At 38.0% G+C, this 24,078-nt stretch overlaps 1 protein-coding gene across 5 annotated transcripts in view; it reads left to right on the top strand.

The window, feature by feature from the left end:
* Window positions 1-24,078, top strand: part of MYOM2 (myomesin 2) — a 97,406-nt gene that overhangs the window by 28,526 nt on the left and 44,802 nt on the right. For all 5 annotated transcript variants that reach the window (XM_050315429.1, XM_050315428.1, XM_050315431.1 and 2 more), the window contains 10 exons: window positions 1,555-1,693; window positions 1,870-2,027; window positions 3,068-3,160; window positions 12,339-12,427; window positions 12,508-12,558; window positions 12,842-13,006; window positions 17,397-17,558; window positions 19,403-19,544; window positions 21,127-21,326; window positions 22,037-22,090. In XM_050315429.1, coding sequence (XP_050171386.1) covers window positions 1,555-1,693; window positions 1,870-2,027; window positions 3,068-3,160; window positions 12,339-12,427; window positions 12,508-12,558; window positions 12,842-13,006; window positions 17,397-17,558; window positions 19,403-19,544; window positions 21,127-21,326; window positions 22,037-22,090 — 1,253 coding nt within the window. The remainder of the gene's footprint in view (window positions 1-1,554; window positions 1,694-1,869; window positions 2,028-3,067; window positions 3,161-12,338; window positions 12,428-12,507; window positions 12,559-12,841; window positions 13,007-17,396; window positions 17,559-19,402; window positions 19,545-21,126; window positions 21,327-22,036; window positions 22,091-24,078) is intronic.

Genomic DNA, 24,078 nt, shown 5'->3' with positions numbered 1-24,078 from the left:
AGTGTCACTTTCAATCTCATATTTCTACTCAGAGTTGTTCCCCTAATCCCTACTCTTACCCTTGAAAACAGCTTTAAAACAAAAATAAGTTAGAATCCTCCTGGTATCCAATACTCATTTTGGACAGATATACTACACTATTCCTAAATCTCTAATTTAGATCAATTTAAACTTTTTGAGTCCTCTCCTTAATATCCAGAGGGTTTACTGTCATATCTCAGTTACAGCCTTGAGATGAAGTCCCACAGGATATGGGTTGATGACAATATTCCTGTTAGTGAATTTGACCATTTCTGCTCTGCTATGTTCTACAGTGACTGCACCAAAGACACAGAGAATTTATACTCCAAGAAGGAATTCTGCATTTTTTGTAGAAAATGTGTTGTGAAAATCATATATGTCCATATGGTTCTAGTACTTTGATTGTTTTGAAATGTATAACCTCCAAATATAATGTTTTAGGAAAATCAAATGATTTTGTATACTTTATTTTTAAAAACTATTTTAAATTTCATCGATATTAAAAAAATACATGGCACAACAAGACTGGTATTCCAAGTATCTTGAATTGGTACAAAGGAATATTTTTAAATACCAGACAAATAGTATCTTGATGTACTGTTCACTGAATTTCATAGAAATTTTCTTACTTGGATAATACTTTCAGAGTCTTGCCATATGCTGACTGTGTTGACAGACATGTTAGAAATATCTGATATTGAATACCTTCTTTTGTCCTATTGGAAAGGAAAAGAATAACACAGGCTGTTTACTGAATCAGCATGAGTGAAGGAGATTGAGGCTAGCTCCTCCTAAAAACATTTATGAGTTTGGTTTTTTTTAGGATTTCTGAAAAACCTATGGAGTTAGGTTTTCAGGGAACAACCCACAAGTTTTTTGCAAATATTGTATTTTCCTCATAATTTCCTCAATATTTTCCTCAAATGGAAATTTGAGGAAATTTCCATTATGAGGAAAGCAGTACTTTCTGCTCATCCTTGTCCAGGGACAACTTTTTTTGCACGCAGGCGTTCATAAGATCTTTGTGAAAGCCTTGGTCTGTATCTTTCAGGTGAGGTCAGCTGATACAACCATGGATACAGCTAGCAGTGCTCTCAGGTTCTAAAGCTAAGTGTACAATGTAAGCAAGGCACAACTTTTACCAGGTGTGAACAGGCACAGAATATGCCTTTACTTTTCCATTCTCTTGTGTCCATGGGAAGGAAAATTGGGGGTCAGAAGGAAGCCTGGCCTGTTCTTGATCTTGATTACCAGAGAACTAAGGCTATGGGGTACTATGTCAGTGTGATCATAACAGATTTAAAGACCTGTAGCTATGGCACCACAAATACAGGGGGAAAGAAAATGAAGAAAATTCATATTAATTTCACATACTCTTTATTAGGATAGGCAGATAGATGCTAATAATAATTCCTAAATTAGATTTTGTCCTGCTGGTATGATTTCAGAGCCCTCAATTGCTTAATATGCACAAGTGACAAACTTAAAGCTTCATATTCGTTACCCTTACCTGATTTTTTTCTTGTCCTACAGGAGTCATGAGCAAAAGTCTCATTCAAGTGATGAGAAAAGAATCCGTTTTGCCAGTGAGTTGTCTGCTTTGGAAAAAGAGATTCACACAGCCAGGCACCGTGCTAGAGAACATCTGGATAAGCTTGCTGTGCAAAGGATGGTACTTGCTGAATTTTTTTGTTCCTATTCAAACGCGATTACAAGATATACTGAAATTTAGGCCTGTGCTTCACATATGAGTAGTGATTTAGCATCTTTTTGTGGATTTAAGATTAGATCTTCTAACCCATTTGAGTCTGGTGCCAGATGCTTCTCTTCTTTTCCTGTGTTTAACAGGTAGAAGAAAATATGGCACTGGAAAGGCATATTGTAGAAGAAAGAATAAGTCGAGCTCCTGAAATCCTAGTGCGCCTGAGGTCTCATACTGTCTGGGAAAAGATGTCTGTGAGTCTTTGCTTCACTGTACAAGGATTTCCAACCCCTGTTGTACAATGGTAAGAGACTGGCCTTTCCTAGCCCTCTAAAAATGTTGCTAAGCTTTTTTCATTTGAAAGTTATGCCATAACTGATAAGTGTCACATACATAATGGCTATGTTAAATCCCCTTTATAATCCTCATAGCTGTGCTGGATCGTAGCAGTTGATACTGCATGTGAAGGATTGGGAGGACAACGTGCTGAATGGCCCTGTGCAATGTGAGAAGCAAACTCAAGTATTTCAGAAGGCAGACAGTGGAAGGCATTCCAGTCTTTCTGGCCATTGAGTTCTCTGATGATGAGTATCAAATGACAAAATACAAAAAGCTCACAGGCTACTTGCTAAGCCTGGATAATCGTGCACAGCACCATTGTTGTCATGAGCCGTATCTATGGTCACTTTGTGTTAACTTCTGTTGAGGAGGACATAAAGGACATTCTTGCAGCTGCCCTCCTCTCCAGGCAAGTGCTGTCCTGTGTATGTGAGAGCTGCAGGCACAGTTCTGTTGCTGCTCACCTTGTTTGTGCTGAAGTGCAGTACTGTGAGCCAAGAAAAAGTTTGCTTCCCATCTTGTGTCAGGGCTAGGGGACTTGAAAGTTCAAGTCGCATGCCATCTTCTCTCTGCTTCTCTACTCTTCTAGATTGGATACACATCTTCTCTTTCCACTTTCTTGCTGCAATGATGGTCCCCCTTTTACTTCATGGTCCAATATGTGTCTATCCATACATCCTGGAAAATACTCCATGCAAGTAGAGAAGACTCACAGAGAGGATTCAGATGATAGTAAATCATAGAATCATATAATCATATGGGTTGGAAAGGACCTCTGAGATCATCTAGTCCAACCCTTGATCCACTACCACCAGTTACTAGACTATGGCACTCAGTGTCACATCCAGTCTCTTAAATACCTCCAGGGACGGAGAATCCACCACTTCCCTGGGCAGCCCATTCTAATGCCTGATTACCCTCTCTATGATATCTGGATCCACAGATCTACCAAATGAATGAATAGTTGCTGATATTTATGAATTTTATTTTTTTCTTGATTCTCAGGTACAAAAATGAGGAATTGATTACTCCTGCAAGTGATCCAACAAAATACAGAATTGAAAGCAAATATGGAGTACACGTGTTGCATATAAACAGGTAAATCTTTCTGGGGACACAACAGTTTTTTTATACTCTACACAAAGTATTTTATATCAAATACAATTAAAAATTCACATAAAGGTTGAAAGAATTGTTAAGTTCAGCACACTTCTCTGTTGTTACTCACATTTAGGCTAGAGAAGGTTCACCGAGTAGCTGAATAATAGATTATGACAATGAAATGAAAAATTAGATATTTGTATTCATTAACTCCAGCAACCTGAAAGATACAAAAGAAGAGGCAAGTAGCTGAAAAGAAAAAAAGTTCCTTGTTTAATTAGAATTATATCTTCTTAGCATGTTATTGTCATGATGAAGCTTTTTAAGGTAAGCAAAATTGCAGCTGGTCAGGGCAAGGGTACACAGTTGTATTAGTTTTTTATCTCCTTTACTTTATTTACTTTTTAATCTCCTTTTTCTTTTGTTTTTTTCCAAAAAGTAAGGAACTATAATTTTTTTAAAAGTTATAATGGAATTAATTTTATTTTTTTCAAAATGTTAACCTTGTGATATAGAACATGCCTGAGTAGAACAGCTTCCCAAAACTAATCCCATGCTTCCCTAAATAATTGAAATATTGCATGTTACATGTGACTTGGTGCCAGCTTTTTCAAAAACTATGAACCCCCCCAAAAATGACAATATTACTGTGGTATTTAAAAAGAAAATTAATATCTAGAGCAGAGACAAAAACCCCTCCTTTTAATTTCTCCAGAACATGAGCATCAGCTGTGCTGAAACAGCTGGAATATTTGTGGCTAACACTTGGCTGGCCAAACATTTAATCTTCCACCCTGCCTCCATCTGTCAGGAGTGGAAGCAGCCATGAATACAGCTTTGTGGCATCATTCCTTCTGCTTTTGGGAAAGACTACTTGCCTTTGTCGTCCTGCAGCCAAGTCCAGCCCAACTGTCAACCTTTTCATAGCTCAGGATGAGAGAAACATATCCCTGTACAGAACCTGGTAGAAAGAATCACTATGTTGTTGCTTCCTGAGGGATGCTTTTTAGATACTCATTCTACCCCCAGGCCATGTCTAACTTGCTAACTGCTCTCTGTATACACTAAATGTGTCAACACTGCTAATTCTTCCACCAACATTACTTTTGAAGATAAGAACAGGAGGTTAGAAGATAAAAACAGGTTGTCCTCTTGCAATCCTCTCCCTCTCAGCAGGGAAAATGGAAAATGCTCTCCTTTGTCTGGATGTGTTTGAGCGCCAATCAGGAGATGAAGCTTTGGTCATTTCCTGATGGTGAGTGACTGTGACTGTTTGTATCCCTTGGTTAGCATCCAGAAGGACTGCTTGGTGAGTCCGGATGCCAGTATGTAGGTTCCTTTGTGGCATTTTGGGAGTCAATAGCTTTCAGAAGAAATGAGAATCAGCGTTATGCTTCTTTCTGAGCATCTGCAACCATCAGGCTGAAGGGTACTAATGGCTTCCATCCCCTTGGTGCTTTTTATCTCTTTTCTCTGCTGGTTATCAGTCATGTAGACACTGTTGACAATCAGCTTTGGAAGTACTCAGACCTAGCCATATTTTAGACATGTTCACACATACCACAGAGTCATTTCCAGTTCCCACATGCACCCATCATCAACATCTGCTTAGTAGTCCCAGACCCAAATGTATTCATGCAGACTCCTTCATATTCAACTGAGCTCCCACCTTCAGAGACTATTGCTCCATTTCTCTTTCATTCTATCTCACAATGTGGTCTTATTGCCACACAAAGATTCTTGGCTGCTCTCCCCCAGATTTCCCTTCTCCACCGAGGGATTGTTTTATAGAGTTTATTTAGTTAAATTTTCTAATGCAAATTTTTTTCTTTATTGATATTTTATTATATTTCAAAACTTGAACATCAGCTGTACTTTCTGTCCTCAAAAGACAAAATGAACATGCAGGAAAGGGGAGAACATTTTGTTAGTGCATAATTAACATTAAGTGTACCTTGTATTGAAAACAGTGGATTTACAGGTAGTGGTTAAAATAAATAAATTATTAATGTTTTTATACAAATCTGTATCAATTAACTCTGGATCTTCCATACATATATTAGTGCACTTCTATTTTGTATTTTATGAATAATTTGCTTTTCTAAGAGGTGGAACCATTTGGATTTTCTTCCTATCCACGTCTGTGCTCTTCTCAGCTGTTCATATTAAAGTGCTGAGCTGCATGACATCTGATCCACAGCCACTCAGAACAGCCTTGGAATTTCTTGGCTACCTTTCTAGCACTTCAGCAAAGCTCAGGGAGTGAACTTTTTCCTTCTTATGCAAGTGTGATATTTATTCCAAAGAGTATTCCCTGATCCCAGTGGAAACATTCTTGAGGCAACGAAACCTTAACGTCACCTTGTTGTCTCAAAGTAGTAACAGAACACTATTTCATCCCCCACTGTTTGTGGTCCTCCAGGGCCTATAAGCCTATACAGTAACCAGATAATTTTACATTCTCTGTCTCATATTTTTATGATGCTCTGTGCTCAATTTACCACATTTTCTGCATGCATTCAGCGCTATTAGGATCATATAGTCTCTCATTTTTGCTCCTTTTAGACTCGTTCAAAGGGGAGCTTGAGCTCAAGATCTCCCCTGAGCAGTAAAGTAAGAGAGGTTTGGAGTTTAATTCTATTTTTACACATCTCATAGTTATAGAAGAAATGATATGCATTGCGGTAGTGGTTCATCCCATCTTTCATCTCACATCTGATAGGTGATTAGGAGGAGACTGTGAAGAATCCTTGGGGGGAAAGCTACTGGCAGTTGAAATGATTCATACATATCTGAGAATGTGAGAGTTTGTTTAAAATATATTTCTTTATTCCACATAATTTAAATATGGAGAAGCACATAATACAAGAAAAGATTTTTATGTCAGAAGTAGTCAAGATAAGAATGACCCATTGCTTTATAGCATAGCTGAAAAATATTTTCTGCCTTAGTGTATATCTTAATAATTAAAAATCATAACCTTTCAAAGTCCTTAGTTGCTGATACTTGCAGCAATAAACTGATACAGGTTTGGGCTTTTTTTGTTTCTTTGTTTACTGTGATGCCTTCTTAAATGAATCACTTTACTCAACTGTGAATGACTATGACTGCTTTCTGCTATGTTGGCTGGCATGCAGAGGGTAGAGCAGCTCCTGCCTGGAGGTATTCCTGATCCCCACCCCTCACTGAGCAGGAGGATGAGCTGAGCTGGACTGTAGAAGGAGCAGGGAAGGACATCTGACTTTCTAGAGCGCTTTCAACGTGGTATAGTTTCACAGTCTCATATATACAGGGCTCAAGGTTTGGCACTATTTTGCCATTTATTAGGGCCCTCTTCCTTTCCTGTTTAATAAAGGCACAGCTTAAGCAGTGCATATAATTGCAGCAGAAAAGGTTTGCAGCTGCATTAGCAAAACTGTGTGGCAGAGCCAGCAGAGTGCAGTGTAACACCTGCTGGCAGCAGGCAGAGCCAGCCCTCAGACTCCTGTCCTCAGCACCACCAGCACTGCTTCAAAAAGAAAAGCTTAAAAATTGAATGAACCTTCTCTTCTAACTATTGTCATTTAACAAATGACACTGTGCGGTCAGTACAGTGCTATTTTAGTTTGATTAGGCACAAAAGGCTTGAGATGATTTAATCTGGAGAGGGAGAGAGCTAGGCTTGCTTTTTCTCCTGCTGTAGGTGGAGGCAGAGCAGAGCAGAGACGCTGCAGCAAAGACAGTCCCCTGGCGTGGCCTGCAGAGCTTTTGAACTGTGCAGGGTTGAGGGGTGATAAACTGCAGCTCCGTGAGTTTTGCAGGTATGCAGTAGAAGTGAGTGTATAGGCAGGAGGAATGGCGTACTATTCTTTCCTTGCTGAAATGCAATGAGCCCCCAGCTAAAATGGTCTGTGACCTTCTGACCTGTCAGTCACAGCTGCAGTAGTTGGGAGCTTGAGGAAGTGGCTGCCTCATAAAAAAGGTCCCCTATTCCCTAAATACACAATCCAAAAAGAATCAGATTCAGTCTGACTTGAGAACCAGCACATATGATGGCAATTCTGTAGAGTATATCAATGTTTTGATGTCATATAGCTTTAACATGGAAAATCTTACCACTTGGATTCAAAGGAAGCATTTTTAACTCTACAATTTACTATGTACTGCCTCCTGTTCTTGACATGCACTGAATTGTGTTCTAATTCAGGTAAAAATGCTATTTCATCTTAACTCCTGTGTTTAAATCTATGCTAGGCAAATGGATGAATATATGCATTTTAAATAGATATATCTGCCTGGGGAATATTACCCGCACAAACATTAGCACTTCAGAACCTCATGTGGATTCAGAGCAATTTAATTTTCACAAAAAGTATTAGTATCTTGGGACAGATATAGCTCTGCACTCACACTTCATGCTATCTAAATGTACTCTATGCATATTTTATCTGACCTTTGTAAAAGCTGGAAAACACGTTCTCCATCATGATGCTAGAGTAACTGTTAGAGAGTACCTTGCCTCCCGGGTACTCCAAATATAAGTATCTAACTAGTCTTGACTCAATGCACTTTACAGTGCAAGTTAGGAAATCTAGGGGGTTTAGCATACAGGGAAATAAAATATTTCCAGGATAATCCTCAATCTGAGCATTATCTGGCACAAAAGGAAAATCAGAACCTTATGTAACTTGCCATCCTGTCCAACTTTCTTCAGAGTGGGTATTAAACAAACGTACTGTCTAGCTCTTACCCACAAACTCCCTTCCAATATAGGATTTAAAGGCATTTCAGTAAGGACTAGGCTATCTAAGATGGTTTATGTCTCTCCTGGAGTGTCAGGTGAGTGATGATAGCAAAGAATTGTAAATTGCTTTCAAAGCAGTAACCTCTAGAAAAGGGGTAGAGTTGTTACGATCTCTTAAATAGGAGAAAGTGCTTGGCCTGTATGTTCATCATAATTGTAAGTACCTCATTTCTCTTCATAAAAAAACACGGATATTGTAAGAGTGTGGTCACATATTTGGTCAGTTACTTCTTTCTTTTGTTCTCCCTGAGCAAATTAATTATAATTCTATCACTAACTTTTGTCAAATATTTTCTTTCAGATATTGAGTTTCTTTGGCTAAAGATATAACACTTTTGTGACTCTCCTATCACATTTAGAGACATTTAGGATCATATTCTGTTTTTTTTACCTTGGACACATCAAAACCAGAAAGATCTCATGAAGAGATATATTTTGCTGATCCTTATGAGAGCAAAAGTATGGGGAGGGGATTGAGATGAGCACAGTTAGTTCGGTATCTGCCATTCTGCTTCTCCGTTTTATGAAAACAACTTTTCAGTTATTACACCTTTAAATTTCTGACACTTTGAGTTGTCTAGCACAATCTGGGATCTCATGTTAGTTCATAATATCTGTTTTTCCTGTTTCTGGATTATTTTTGTACCATCTTTTGTTTAACAATAAATTGCTCTTTAGATCCTAAATCCTGTGTAATTCTTACAGAAATGAGTTGTTTTATCAGTTGTTCTGCTGGCAAATGAAGCCAACACTGACAGCAGATGATGACAGGTTTAAAGTGAGATTTAATCAGTGTCAACCTCAGTCAAGCTATGCTGATTTTTTGCCTGTTGTCAACAATCCATAGCAGCAACAAAATGTTAAGGAGCAGTTAATTTGGATTTGACAGAAGCAAATGCTTTGTTTATGTGAGGGAATGTTCTAATACAGCAACGGTGATGTAATGTTCATCACTCAGTTATGAGATGGGTGCTCTATGCTGTCTAACTCATGTACAGCCCAGGGATGGATCAGCACCTCATCAGCAAACACAACAGGACATGTAGGTGGTAGGCAGACAGTGGGCACCTCTGTAGGTCTTTAGAAGGATGGTGAGTGGGCTGAAGGGCAGGAAGCCTTTACAGGGCATTTATCTGGGGACAAGGCCTGCAGGGCATGTTACAGCATATACCAGTGCCTAGGAAATGGACTCCTGGGCTCTGCCTGGCAGACTAAATTAAAGATATCCTCTGCCACAATGACCTGCTGGCATGGGATAGACTAATTCTCTCATCCTTCAGGACAGGGCTGTCAGACATCCAGACTGCTTTCTGGAAAAGTTCCCTCACTATCTCCTGAGCTGTGTGTGGGAATCCTTTTGGCGAGCTGGAGCACACCAAGGCATGCCAAGGGCTGTTCTAACACATCAACACTAGAGTGATCAAGATCCAGTTTCTGGGGATGAATGATCTAATGCTGTTTAATTTACTAATATGTAATATGTGTTATTAAATATGCTATGTACTATATAGTATATTTATACATTATTTACTGTATATTCTATATATAGATCCTTAAATTAGGGTTATAGTGCAGAGTGATGCCAATGTCTTACAGTTCTGAAACAGTTAATCAAAGCAAAGCTGTGTTTGTAAGAAATGTTTGAACTGCTTCATTTGCTGTTAACTTTTTATGTTATAGCAAGACACTGTACTGGGCTGTGGTAAATTCATGAACTATATACATTTCAGTATAGAGACATTATAACATGCCTGAGGAAAAAAAACCTGTGCTGCAGTTTTATATTGGTTTTTGGCATTTTTATTACACAAGTGTGAATAGTGTGAAACTGAGATAGAGAAAACCTTCTTCTTTTAAAAAGTGCAAAGAAGTGCTGTCAAGTTTGACAGCTTTAAAACAAGTACAGATTCATTTAAGCTTTATATAGATCTGTGAACAGGTATTGTAAATTTTAAAAATTCTTCATAAAAACAAATAAAGAAAAAGTCAAATAGCATCCAGCCCAGAGAGTAGTGCTGAATGAGGTTATATCCAGCTGGCAGCTGGTCACAAGTGATGTTCCCCAGTATTGGGGCCACTTCTGTTTGATATATTTTTCAGTGACCTGGGCAAGGGGATCAAGAGCGCTCTCATTCAGTTTGCAGAAGACACCAAGTTGGGTGGGAGTGTTGATCTGCTGGAGGGTAGGAAGATTCTCTAGAGGGATCTGGACATGCTGGACCAATGGATAGAGACCAATTGTATGAGGTTCAACAAGACCGAGTAGCAGGTTCTGTCTCTTTGGTCACAACAACCCCATGCAGAGCTACAGGCTTGAGGAAGAGTGGCTGGAAAGTTGCCTGGCGGAAAAGGGCCTGGGAGTGCTGGTTGACAGCCGGCTGAACATGTGCCAGCAGTGTGCCCACGTGGCCAAGGGGGCCAATGACATCCTGGACTGTACTCCTGTACTTGGCACTGGTAACGCTGTACCTTGAAACCTGTGTCCAGTTCTGGGCCCCTCACTACAAGAAAGACACTGAGGTGCTGGAGCGTGTCCAGAGAAGGGCAGTGGAGCTGGTGAAGGGTCTGGGACACAAGTCTGATGAGGAACAGCTGGGAGAGCTGGGGTTGTTTAGCCTGGAGAAAAGGAGGCTCAGGGGAGATGGTATCATTCTGTACAACTACCCAAAAGGAGGCTGTAGCCAAGTGGGGGTCAGTTTCTTTTCCCAAGTAACAAGTGACAGGATGAGATGAAATGGCCTCAAGTTGTGCCAAGGGAGGTCTAGTTTAGCTATTAGGAAAAATTTCTTCACCAAAAAGGCTGTCAAACATTAGAACAGGTTTCCCAAGGGAAGTAGTAGAGTCACCATCCCTGGTGACTCAAAAAATGTGTAGATATAGCCCATGAGGACATGGTTTAGTGGTCTAACATGGTGCTAGTGCTAGGTTGAAGGTTGCGCTTGATGATCTAAGAGGTCTTTTCCAACCTTAATCATTCTATGATTCTATTAGTTCAATTCTTTAAAACTGATTTGCAGACTTACTGTGCCTGTCTGGACTGTAATATGGATTCCTACCCAGCTGCAGGCTTTTTGGTAATGTGGCCTAATCTTAGACCTAACCATTAGGTCTTTAATAATAAATTGTGTGATAAACTTTGTATTTTATTGCATTATTTTGTGAAATATGTGGCTGAAGGGTTGCCTCGAGGAGGAGCTCTTGGACCAGTAAATTTAGAGAGATAAATCTCAATTTAATAGAACTTTGATCAAGTTGTGTTTAAGCCATCACAGTACAGATAGTATAATTTTTATGATATGATCATGTCCAGAATGCATATATTGGTGCCTGATGTGCCTGTGACAGGTTCTACATACTCTAAAATTGACATCTTATTATGCAATTTACATAAAACACCTGCACATATTCCTTCTCCCACACCTGGGGTATATGACCTCTTAGAAGACAAATGCAACCAGAATTTCATCCCTTTCATCTGGCAGTTGCCAAGAAGACATAAATTCGTTCTTAGGAGAAGCTAAGTGAATGCATGCACAATATTGTATCTTATATTTGAAAATTTTTGATTAGCCTCCATTATATATGCTACTAAATAAACTATTCCTGGTGGACTCCATTTTAAATAAGAAAAGAACTGGAGCATCAAAGTTTGTACCTGTATCTTGACATCTGGCCACATATCTGCTAATGTAACGTCCTCTTCAAGGAAGTACGTAGTAAGTGAGACAATCCATCACTGGGTCTTAGTTCACACGAAGTAACTATTTTGTACTTTGTATTTGTTTATATTGTCTTTACACAATAAATGTTTTTGGTTTTGTTTTCTGGCTAAAAAATATAACAAACCATATCATTTATGCACATAAACAATTTTGATCAGTGTTCCTGTTATTTTATTATTTCCACTGGACTAAGAAATATGAGAGACACAAAAAATACCACTATCCGCCAGCTGGGAATAGCCATAGAAGGAGGAATTTCTGCAAGCATCACACGTACTTTTCTTCCATGTGTCTTTCTTAAAATATGTGGCAGAAGGGCAAGATGGACTAAGAAGAAGGTTACATGCAGAAAGGGAATAGCCAGACTGGCATTCTCCAGCTATCTCCTTTTGATCGTTCTCTAAAGGTCATTTCCAGTTTGCTCAAGTTAATGCACCCTGCACACTGAGCTGTGATAAAACTGCAGTTAAGAACAATAGTGGCTTTCTGATTGTCTTTCATCAGTGTCTTGCACTGTGTGACACCCGCAAAGAGCTTTGTACCCTTCACTTACCGGTAAAGAGCTTTATACGGTCTCCTTAGATTGACATAGCTTGGTTTGCAGTATCAATCATTAAGAGGATTTTGATTTGCTTAAATAGACATCTGATTTCCTCCTTCCCTTTTTCAGAGTTGACTTTGATGATTCTGCTACCTATTCAGCAGTTGCAACAAATGTTCACGGTCAGGCATCAACTAATTGTGCTGTGCTTGTACGAAGTAAGTCCTACTTCATAATTAAAACAGTAAAGAAATATAATGCTCATGCCATTAAATGTTTACTGTATGTTTATTTATAGGGTTCAGAGAGGATGAAGAACCTCACCCTGCTGGAATAATGCCCTTCCACTGTAAGCCTTTTTTTCTATTTACTTAGATAATTTAAGTACTCTTTTCAGAGTAATGTTTTACAAATGAGAAAATTGCATACAACTTACTTCTTCTGACTTTGCTTTCTAAGCATTCAATGACATTAGGAGTTGTTGCATGAAGCTCTTACTTTTCCATTTGAATTTCCAGATGGGCATTGAGTATAACAGAAAGCTTCATCTACTGTTCAGATCAGACAGTAACCTTTTTATGGCAGGTACAATTTACTTTTGCTCAAGTATGTTTTCATTTTCTCACTCACAGTGCCCCTCTCATATGAAGTTTGCTTCACCCACATTGATGTCGAGTTTCTGGAGAAGTTTGGGCTCACCTTTGCAACTGAAGGTGAAACACTGACCTTGAAGTGCTCTATGTTGATCACTCCAGAGTTGAAAAGACTACGACCTCGTGCTGAATGGTATAGAGATGGTAAGTTAGTACATTGAGTAGAAGCTACCCATAAAATGCTGGAGGAGACCCTGAGGAGACAGGTCAGGCTTAGAACATCATATTCTCAGAATTAAGTTTGGACTAGAGCAAACAAATATCTCTAGCTAGAATTCATATACATGCATTTTCAATTAAGTGACAAGGTCAACATTTTCTTGAGCCCACCTTTACAGCAACAGGGGGTAACCTCATATTATCTCATAACACCAATATTTATCATATTTACTGACTAGGTGGAGATCCAAACTCAGTTCTCAGATTTGACCATGATTTACAGTAGAATACTCTGACCACTGAGCAGAAGGGTACTCACAGGGCAGTAAACTGAAGTCTGAAGTACTGAGGTAAAGACATGGGTCTCCACTTTCATCTTGCTCCAGTGTTTATTGTGAGTTTTATATTAAAATCACATCGTTAGGGAATACTTGCAGAAGCCAGGCCTGATACACATGCCTTTGGTCTGCTGTTTATGTGTCATGTTGGTAGGTCTCTTTCCTTGCCTCTCTTGTCAGTGAAAAACTATGTCACACCAAGTGAAGCAGTCTTACCAGGAAGTGCTGAAAATAACATCACCAAGCATACTGTATGCTCAGGTGGATGGTACACAAACCCTGCAGTGTTTGTTCACTGAACCAGAAAACGGTTTTAAAACATAAAACTATCTACTTAGAGTTTAATGGATGTTGCAGATATTTAAGGAAAGCAGTGGTTATTTATGAATCATAGAATCATAGAATCAAACGGGTTGGAAAATACCTCTGAGATCATCAAGCCCAACCCTTGATCCAACACTACTGTGGTGACTAGACCATGGCACTAAGTGCCACATCCAGTCTCATCTTAAAAACCTCCAGGGACGGTGAATCTACCATCATCTCACCGAATGGTGAGACTTTTCCCCAAAGGGACCACATTTGAAAATGATGGCCTCCCAAGACTGATATTTGGACTGTGATAAATAAACTAAGACATGACAGTAAAATTAGTAAGACAAGAAAAGACAAGAGAATTCAATATTAGGAAAATCAAAATAAGGATGCTTTTGTTCCTGCTCATTGTGCCTTTTGTTTCATGTCCATTATAGTTTTACATAGATTCACATGTGATCCTTCAGGAAATAAACTGCTACTTACTCTTCCATTCCTATTTATCTATCACTGTGGATACTTCATTGTGATGGAACTATTAAATGTTAGTAAAATAAAAAATATAAAATAATAAAAATGAATTTTTTTTTTTGGCCGGTGAATAACCTAAAATCTAAGGCTCATCCTTGAATCCAAATTCTGTTCCCAATGAAGTATACAGGGATTTCACTGTACATTTTAGGATATTTAATCATTATAAACAATTAGTCACCTCACTCTGAGATAAGCCATCATTTTCAAGTGTATCTTTACTTTATCTCCTACTGGGTACATTTTCTCAATGTACCAAGCCTCTCAAATGCTGGGATTGAATCTGTAGCCCTGAAGAACTACTAATTTTCAATGGATGCCTGATATTGTTCCAATTTTCATCAAACATGGATTTTTCTTGCATTACGGATAGGTGAGCAAAAGCTCATGACCCTTTCTCTTTCTGTCTTTATAATGCCAAGATAGTTTCCTCTTGATATGTAAAAAAATTATTTGTTTCCCCCCTTTCTTTGATTAAGTTTACCTTCCTCATGAAAACCTGAGATGAAAACTTGGTCTGTTTAAAGCCAATAGGTTTTCATTCCATTATTCTACATGTAACATTATGTTACATGAAATAAGGCATTACAAACAAGCTTAGATTTGTCCTTCATTACATGTGCATGGATCACAATATTTCCAAGAGGTGTACAGGTGCATCAACTCACTGAACTTGTTCCCAGACACAGCAGGAATTCATGCACTATGAACCTTTGTTGTATGCTACAGTTCCCTGTGTTGAGTCTCTTGAGAGCTGGAGGCAATGCATAAATGTAAGCGATGAGAAGGTTAATAATTTGTTTAGCATCATGTGCTTTAGGCATTTTGGTTCTTTTGAGAGATAATATTTAATTCTACTCTTGCATTAAGACAAACTGCATTTTTTCTGTATTTTTCAGTTAATGTTAATTAAATAGTAATTGTTAAAGCCCTCAGATGGATATGTATGATTTACTTCTAACAGTTATGCACAGGAGAAATATGTGTTTATCTAGCATAAATAAGCTTCACGCTAGTGAGCCTTATTGGGGGTCTCTACTAGACTCCTAGGGACATATATGTCAGCTGAATCAAATCCTCTAAAGTGATTTGGGATTAGACAAACATGAATATGATGTCTATTACTCATGACTCACTTATAACAATTTAAGATACTGAAAGAACAATTTAAGATACTGATCCTTATCTGGATATGACTTCAGCTGTTAATAGAAACTTTCTATTATTGATCTTTAATGTAATATAAACACTATAAAGTTATATGCACCAGCATTCTGCAGCCATTTATACTGCAATCTAAAATAAAACAATTGACTTCAGAGGGAAAAATCACAGAGTGAACAATTTAGCAAAAGTTTCAGAAGAACAAAATACAGGATGAGAAGAAGTTTCAGTATATAGTAGTTCCCCTCTCATTGTATGAACTTTCCTCAGAATAATGTATTAGGGAAATTATCTCATGTACTGAAAACAGCATGTGAGCCTTGAGACCCACTGCCTCCACGGGTTAGTAGTCTCCTGCAGATTTGTCCTTTGGTAAATTCTGGGAGAAATAACAGCGCACGACACATGATTAGACTGTGAATTTGAGTGCAATAGTAAGAACTTGTAGTATTATTGTGATGTCAGGTATATGAATACTTTCTCTATTAGAACTTCTAAGTATGTTTGTGGCCTCCAAAATTTACTCTTATAATCTTCCTAGAAAGTCATTCCTCCAGGCTGCATTAAGAAAAGAGAGCATCTGCTAAGTTCTGGTGGGTCTTCGGCCTTGTGTCAGGGAGGAAAGTTTTTCTGCTCTTACCAAACACAACTGCCTCCTCAGTTTCTGATCTTAGGTGCACATAAAGCATGGAAACGGATGATTCTGGCCTTAATAGATATTACAGGCTTGCTTACAATTTCTTTATGTTCAAACAAGGGTGGCTACCATTCCATTGAAATTTGGAGTCTAAATAAGTGACCTGCTTTTCAGAGGTGGTTTTCAGTTTTTTTCTTCAGGATTTTACACAGAGCTCATGCATTGGTTAAAGGTTCTAGGGGAAGATCTTTTCTAGTTTGGTGTAAAATACTTCATGTCTCTCTACACAAAGTCTGAGTACCATTGTGACATGCATGGAAGAAAGGGGACACTTGAATATTCCAGGTGAGGATCTCATGTTTAAGGATCTCAAGGGAAGGAACGTGATTTTACTTGAATATGAATTTACTTTGTGAGCTTCTCATGAAACAAACACATGCTTGGGTGATTGTGCAACTGTAAGTTTTAGCAGTGTGTCTTCTAGGTGCTTTATTGTCTGAATGTGTGCCATTTTTTATACCTTCTTATGCAGTTCAGTTGGTAGGTGGGAAAACTGATTCCTTTGCAATTGTTTGAGTGTCTGTTCCAAAATGTATTTAAGCAATAGAATAATAGGCATTCATATATATTCAGCTCTTTTAAATACAATTCTGCTGCATTGATTACAAGAAATTAGTATGTAATAGGTCTTAGGGAGTTAAAAATCAAAAATAATCCAATCAGTTATTAAAAATGATGATGTGAGAAAGTCTCTTGACTCACATTAAATTTCCTGTTCAATTTTTTGCTCTGGTTTCACTAAGCAATCAGATTAATCTGCATTAATCATGGGTCACCACCTCTCACCTTAGAGAGATTTAAATTTAATTTTATTCACTGCTCAACAGGCATGCCTTCAAATTTTAAGTTTGGTATATATTTATAGCAGTCTTCAGATCAAACTGGAATCTAGTCTTTAGTCTTTAAATTCAGAGGAAGAAATTGAGTAATCTAACATTTGACCTGAAGAGGAAGCAAAACTTATTAAAAATGAAACAAAGTTCCACCCTGCATTCATTATAGAGTATGGCAGGTTTTCATGTTGTTGTTTCTAAATGTGAATAATATTTTTCTCTCTCAGTGTATTAAAAATTATAGTGATGGGAATTATTCTGTTGGCACTGCAGGGGGTAGTCTTAGGGCCTCATGTTTAGACTCTAAAGTTCACTGACCAAATAAGTTTAGAGAGATGCAAATAACTCTCTGTAGAGTTTTCATAGCATCAAAGCATTATCACTCTGAATAAAACTGGCATAAATATTACTTTGTGTCCCTGATTAGCAGAGGACTGCACTAGGATGCAGGCTGTTCTGGCAGCACAGTAACACACCTGATGGGTCTTCTCTTCCAGACGTGCTGATTAAGGACTCCAAGTGGACAAAGCTATATTTTGGAGAAGGCCAGGCAGCTCTTTCCTTTACTCATCTCAACAAAGATGATGAAGGTTTATACACCCTGCGCATGGTTACAAGAGGTGGAATCAGTGAATGCAGTGCATACCTGTTCGTAAAAGGTAAATTTTAATCTGTTTCTTGAGGAGAAATGGAAAAGAACAGTATAAAGGTTAGTTTTATTAAACAATCCTGTGTAATGACTGAAGTACACAAGAAATCCAGCCCTGTAGTATTTCACAGTAATTTGATTTGTATATAGTAGTCTGTACTAGAAAAAAAGAGTCACCTTACATGAATGGGGAGCTTCAAGAAGAACATGTCCCTGAGGACATTTAGTTTCCTGAAGAACTGGAAAAACCATTATTGTGAAGAAACAGCTTGTTTCTATTTTTGCAGTCTCCTTTTCAGGTAGGAAATAAACATCTTTGCATAATAACAGTGCTCATTGTGATGATTTTAGCTTTAGAGACTGGAAACTGGGAATGGGCCTTATTGTGCATTCTCATACCCTGTGCCTGGCCTTAAGAGTGTATGCAAGAGAAAGCAAAAGAAATATTTCCACCACTATTCTAGTTACAGACATGTCAATAATGAGAGAAAAGAAGCAAAGTAAAAAATTAGCTCACTGAGAAATACAGGTTTCACACAGGGACGTTGATAAAAGGAGGTAAATCTATTAAAATATAATAAAGGTCAAAAAATCCTATTTGCAGGCACAGCTCCAGTGAAGTGAGAATGAGCCTCCACATGGACCTGTGAGCAGAACTTAGTATTCATGTTCATATCTTTTCCATTGAAAGATGAAAATATCTCTGGTTGAGCACTTCTTTCACTCTCTTAAATATATGGGACAACATCCTTGATGGTGGCAAACAGGAAAAGCCTCACTTAAGCCATCGTAGCAATTGTAGCTGTATGAATTTTAGACCTTGTTTTTCTTGGAAGTGCCATCCAGACACTTCCAGACTAGGGCAAGATCTTTATCAGCTTTGCAGCATGTCTTGAAGAAGCCACTCTTCCACCCTGATGTCATTGGAAACAATTTGCTAAAGCTTTCTGTTTCAAAGCTACCTTCTAAGAAACACAATACCCTGTTGAAAAGAGACCCACTAATATTTAATAACTTTCTTAGACGTTTTTGTTGTAGTGATGGGTCAATTTTTGGTACCTCTACTGTCCATTTTATACTGTATTTGATCCCTTTGCATGCACAGGGCCCTGGCCTTTAGCTATGTCCTCTGGAGTCTCTAGTGTTCTCTGTTGGCTCTTCTCTTGACTTTTTTCATGTATGCTGTGATTTGACACTGACCACAAACCACTTCACAACTAATTGTGATTATAAATTTAGACTCTATACAGGGTGATTTTTGTTATAGAAACATTTCTTTGAAGGGAGAAAACTTTACCTATTAGCAGATTGCATTAGAAGTTGGGGGTCCACATCAGTCAACATCTTTCAAAATGAAGCCACAGAAGGGTATCTTAAAAGTGGAACACTGATTATTTATGCCTGTTGGTATTGTAAATTATAAACAAAAAAATAGCATTTCAAAATGTCCCAGGAGTTTGCAAATATTTTATTCTTTAAGAGGTTTATTTTCCTCAGCTACATGTTCTTTACTGAATAGCTTGGTCTCATCAGTAACACACTGAGCCACGGCTTTCAGTGTGACAGAGCATCAAAAACACATGTGGGTTAGGATTTTAATTCTCATGAAGTGTAATAGATGATTGATGCCTAAACAACTTTTCTGTCCTCAAAAATATCCCTGAACATTTTTATCTATATGAGTATATATACATTATGAGTATATATTACATTATTGCAGTGAATTAGTATGTCATGAAATCTTTGGGCTTCCATTTGTATAAACAAACAGCACAACGAAATGGAAATCTTCCCTTTATGATGTGTTTGAGAGAAGTCAGGGTCAAAACTGATTTTTTTTTTTTTGTGGTCCAGATGCTGATGCATTGATCGCAGGAGCACCAGGGGCACCGATGGATGTTAAATGCCATGATGCCAACAGAGACTATGTAATTGTTACCTGGAAACCACCAAACACAACCAGTGAGAGCCCAGTCATTGGATATTTCGTTGACAAGTATGTAAACATTAGGATTTATTTAATTTTGTTAGTTGCCAGAAACATGTGTACACTGAAGAGAAAAGAAATTAGCATTATATCCTTCAATGCATGTGTTCTTTAGATACATTTTTACAGACCCTTGGCACTGGAACTCAGTTACACACTGTGTTAAATTACTAGATTGTTTCCTGGCGAACTTTTAGGCCAGATGATCTAATGCTTTCCCAGGCGATTCTGGGCACAGTCTGGGAGTTAGCAGGGGCCAGAGGCCATTCCAAGTAATCATTTGCAGGCAGACACATTTTATCAGACACTTAAAATGTTCAATAGTATGGATGTGGGCAAATCAAGGAATGAGCCCTGGCAGTATTTAATTTTTAGAAGTGAGAATCCATGGTCATCTTGAATTAGATTTAGTCTCTATAATCTGTATACTGCAAAAGCTGAAACCTAGGAGTTATTACATTATCTTTTTATTTCTGTCTTTAATGTAGTACATCAGAGGCTCAAGGCCTGGGCTCCCAGGATCTGGTAGTTTAAATCAGCATGGCAGTCTTCTCTCCTTCAGTCAGCTTTGCATTTTGCTGGGGTTTCAGCTCAGTGCAGGCACTGGGGAACAGGGAATCCAAGCGCTGGTTTGCATGTCTCTTCCGCTGAAGTGCATGCTTGCTCCTTGTAGCCAGAGCAAAACACCTGACCCTTTCATCTGAAACTGTCCGCAAAAACATTGCTGAAATGATTCCGTAATGTATACTACTCTGCTCTTAAAAGCAACATTTGCAGCCCATTGCTATTTGTTACCCTGGTAATTTGGTCTAGTTCAGTGGTAAATGTCTGGAATTGCTGGAAAATGTTGTTTTATAAATGACAGTCAGTATGAGAAAATTAACTTGAGACCTGGGGACTCAGGTCTCTATATCCAATTTGTGTAGTGCATAGATTATAGGAGTATTTCACCTATTTTGTGTATAAGGTAGTCAGATGTGCCTTTTGACGATGTTGCTTGGATTACTGTAGGGCCGAGGAGACCTTGATCATGACACTTCTTTTCTCTGGTACTGTCAGTTCAAAAGGCAATCTTCTACACCTAAATTTATAGTAGTAGGACACAAACCATATATGTATACACAAAGAAGCCGGTATAAGGATTTCACTCTGCTACTTGAGTTTACAATCTGTGGCCCAGTTATTTTGGGAGGAAGAGGCACAAAGATGTTTGCTTGATAATATGACAAGGAAGAGATAGAAAAGATTAGGTGAATGTTGCAATTTCAGTATGTTCTGTGGAGATGCATGTTAAAAATAAAAGTGATTAACTTAGTATTTTTAGGACAAGGAAGAGAAGCAAACAGAAGGAAAGCAGAGAGATTTGAAAAGACCGAAAACTGAGGAAGAAAAATGACCTTTACATTATGAAAAGAATATTAACAGGGTGGGAACTGATTGTCTGATCAGAAGAGTGTAAAAAGTGTGTGACTTTCATTAATGAAGTCTATGGTTTAGTTCCTCAATTTAGTGAGGATGACTTCTGTCGTGTAGGATGGTGCATATTTATTGTGAGACGATACTGATAAATTCTGCCTTCTGCTATTCCAAGATGTGAAGTAGGTTTGGAAAACTGGGTCCAGTGCAATGATGCTCCTGTAAAAATCTGCAAGTATCCCGTGACTGGTCTTTACGAAGGACGGTCTTACATATTCCGGGTGAGAGCAGTGAACAGTGCTGGCATTAGCAGGCCTTCTCGAGCCTCTGAACCAGTTGCAGCACTTGACCCCGCTGACCTGGAGAGAACACAAAGTAGGTTATGCATGGCTAAACAGATGCTGAATATTTGATCTTCATTTTTTTTTAATATTTAAGATTCTGTTTGCTTAGTTAACCTAAGGAGTAGAGTTAATGTCTTCCTTTTATTGAATATCTTTTTACAGACTGCAAAGTAGCCTTATGAGAGCTTCTCCATGAATAGAGTAGGCTGGTTTGCTCTGGGGAGTAGTTTTATTGATTTAGTCTTGTCCTAAACCCCTGTGCAGATTCTGTATATCACACCTTCTGTTTTGTGTGTTCGTTTTAGTCAGAGGGGAATTAAAGTAGTTATGAAGACTTCAGAACACCGCCACAATGTTTTCTGTGAAATCTGAGTTGAATATGCAGTTTCCTTTATGCATGCTTTATGTATGTGTGTATGCTTTGCTCTTCATATAACACAAGTACAGCTCATGATACAATTGTTTACTAATCTGCCCCAGAATCAAACCCATCCACTGTTTCTATGACTCTTGCTTTTTAGCACACCTTTAAATAGTATGGCCCTAGCAAGCTCTGTTTTCCTATGAAAGTTAATAAATCAGTGTACAACTTTGAGTTTACTCCATCTGGAGAAAGATTTAAAAACGACAATGTAGAAAAGGAGGTATATAGGCTTTTGAAGAGGTGGTGAACAGTAACTTGCAGAATTTGTAAATATACTAAACTAGTTCAAGAAACTAATTGAATATTTTGATTAACAGCTATTCATGTGGACGAAGGGCGAAAGATTGTGATCAGTAAGGATGACCTTGAAGGTATGTAGCATTTCTACAGTTTCAGTGCATCTGCTTATGCTCCAGGATTTTAGCATTATAATTAGAAACATAGCTTGAAAAGAAATCCATCTAGTGAGTTAAGTCTTTATAGTAATAAGTAAAGACAGATATTTTGGCTTGCAAGGCTGAGAGAACACAAGTGAAAGATGAGGTTTAGAAGGACAGAGAACATCACACGCTTAACAATACAACTTTTATTACGTTTTGGCAGCATGTCCTCACCTTTTTGCTTTGACTAGTGCTAAGGTGAGTTTAAAAGCATTTGATTGCCCATATTTCCCTTCTTCTTATCCTTGTGGTAGCTAAATATAGGTTCTTGTAGACTAGTTTTGATGATCTGAGCAAGTTATTGCCATTTTCAAAAAAACCTTATGCATTCTATCTCAATTCTTTAATTAATATAGTTATCTGAATAGAAAGGTTGTTCTTAAGGTTAAGGTTATAGACTAAATGCTCTTTTTCTTCAGGAGAACTGGAGAGATCACTGCCAACTTTTGAGATAAAGTCTGAATTTTTTCTGATTTTAGTTGTTTCCCTATGTGGTGATTTGTTTTTTAGGCTTGAATAATGATCTTCTTCACACTGAAACTGTCAGAAATGTTAGTTGTAATGGCTCAGCAGTAAAGAAAGAGTCTCTCTGCTCTCTTCCACAAAGGTTATAATGGTTATAAAGCTGTAACTACAATAATAACATAGTAAAAGAAAAACCACCTGAGAACAGGTGTAGTTTGAAGGAGAATCAGACATTGAGTGGCTTCCCCAGTGCATGGACAGGACAGATGAAGTTTCTCTATTTTTACAATGATACCGTAAATGATATGACATGGGTATTATAGGTTCAGAATCAAATTATAAAATCAGATTATAGTTGTCTTACTTGTTTGGCTTCACAGAATGTCCTCCTACTCTCAGGATCACCTGAGAGTTATCAGAGGCAGTAAATGACCAGTATGGCACAGGCATAAATAATGATAGTTGGAGTTCTGTAGCATGAATGTGCGTATTTAATAAAGGAATATGAATACCACTGCTTATATAGATGATTATTTTCATCTGCAAGGTTGGAGACTATTTCTGAAAGGGTGATCTCATAGATCACAAATGGTTTTCCTATTTAGTGCAGGATGATGTTCCATTCTGAGAGAGCAGGCTGTACCATCATGTTATATCATTACAAAGTATGGTAGCTTTGTTTTTTTCAAGGATGGAAAAAAACTTATTGAGATTTAGTTTGTAAAACCACTTGGAAACCTTTTGACTTTAAACTCTGAAGGATTATTGCAATTTTCTTGGCTACATGTTGGCAATTTTGTCTTAAAATCAGCTGATACATGTGCCTTTCTGAAAGAAAAAATATGGTTGTCGGAAATCAAATATAGAAAGCATTGACAGAAATAAATTTTCAATGGATATGTCAGTTTTCTTTAAAGAAGTCTGGTTTTGATTGGGAAATGTATATGATGAAATAACATCACTGTACATTTTGAACCTGGTTCATTCTATAGATGTTTATAAACTATTAAAATAGTACTTCCACAATTACTATTGAAATGGTTTTTTCTCTTTTTTAATGTTAAATCTTGAACATTTAAAGAATATAAACTCTTTGCTAGCCTAAGAAGTAGAAAAATGTACCTTCAAAGAACAAAGCTTTTTACTTTCTCTATCACAAGCCATAAAAATAAAATATTTTTAGGTGTCTGCTGATTTGCTTTTTCTGACCATCTGTCAAGGGGAAGCTTCTTCAGGGCTGTGTAGCTAAGCAAAATTCGTCCAGCCTGGCCCAGGGCAGGAAAGTTCTGTCTGGCATTCCTGGTAACCCTGCAGAATGAGTGGGGAGAGGAGCATGATTAGACCACACTACCTGTTGGAACCACCAGAGGGCTGGTGGCATATTTTTACGTCTCTGAGTAATAGATTTTACAAGTGCTTTAGACTCTACAGCTGGTAATACCATCATGTTACAG

The sequence above is a fragment of the Myiozetetes cayanensis genome, unplaced genomic scaffold (assembly GCF_022539395.1).
Source record: "Myiozetetes cayanensis isolate MyiCay16 unplaced genomic scaffold, myiCay2020 scf2-11, whole genome shotgun sequence".
Lineage (NCBI taxonomy): Eukaryota > Metazoa > Chordata > Aves > Passeriformes > Tyrannidae > Myiozetetes > Myiozetetes cayanensis.
Note: the sequence above shows the minus strand (reverse complement) of the source record. Positions and strands in the feature narration are given on the sequence as shown.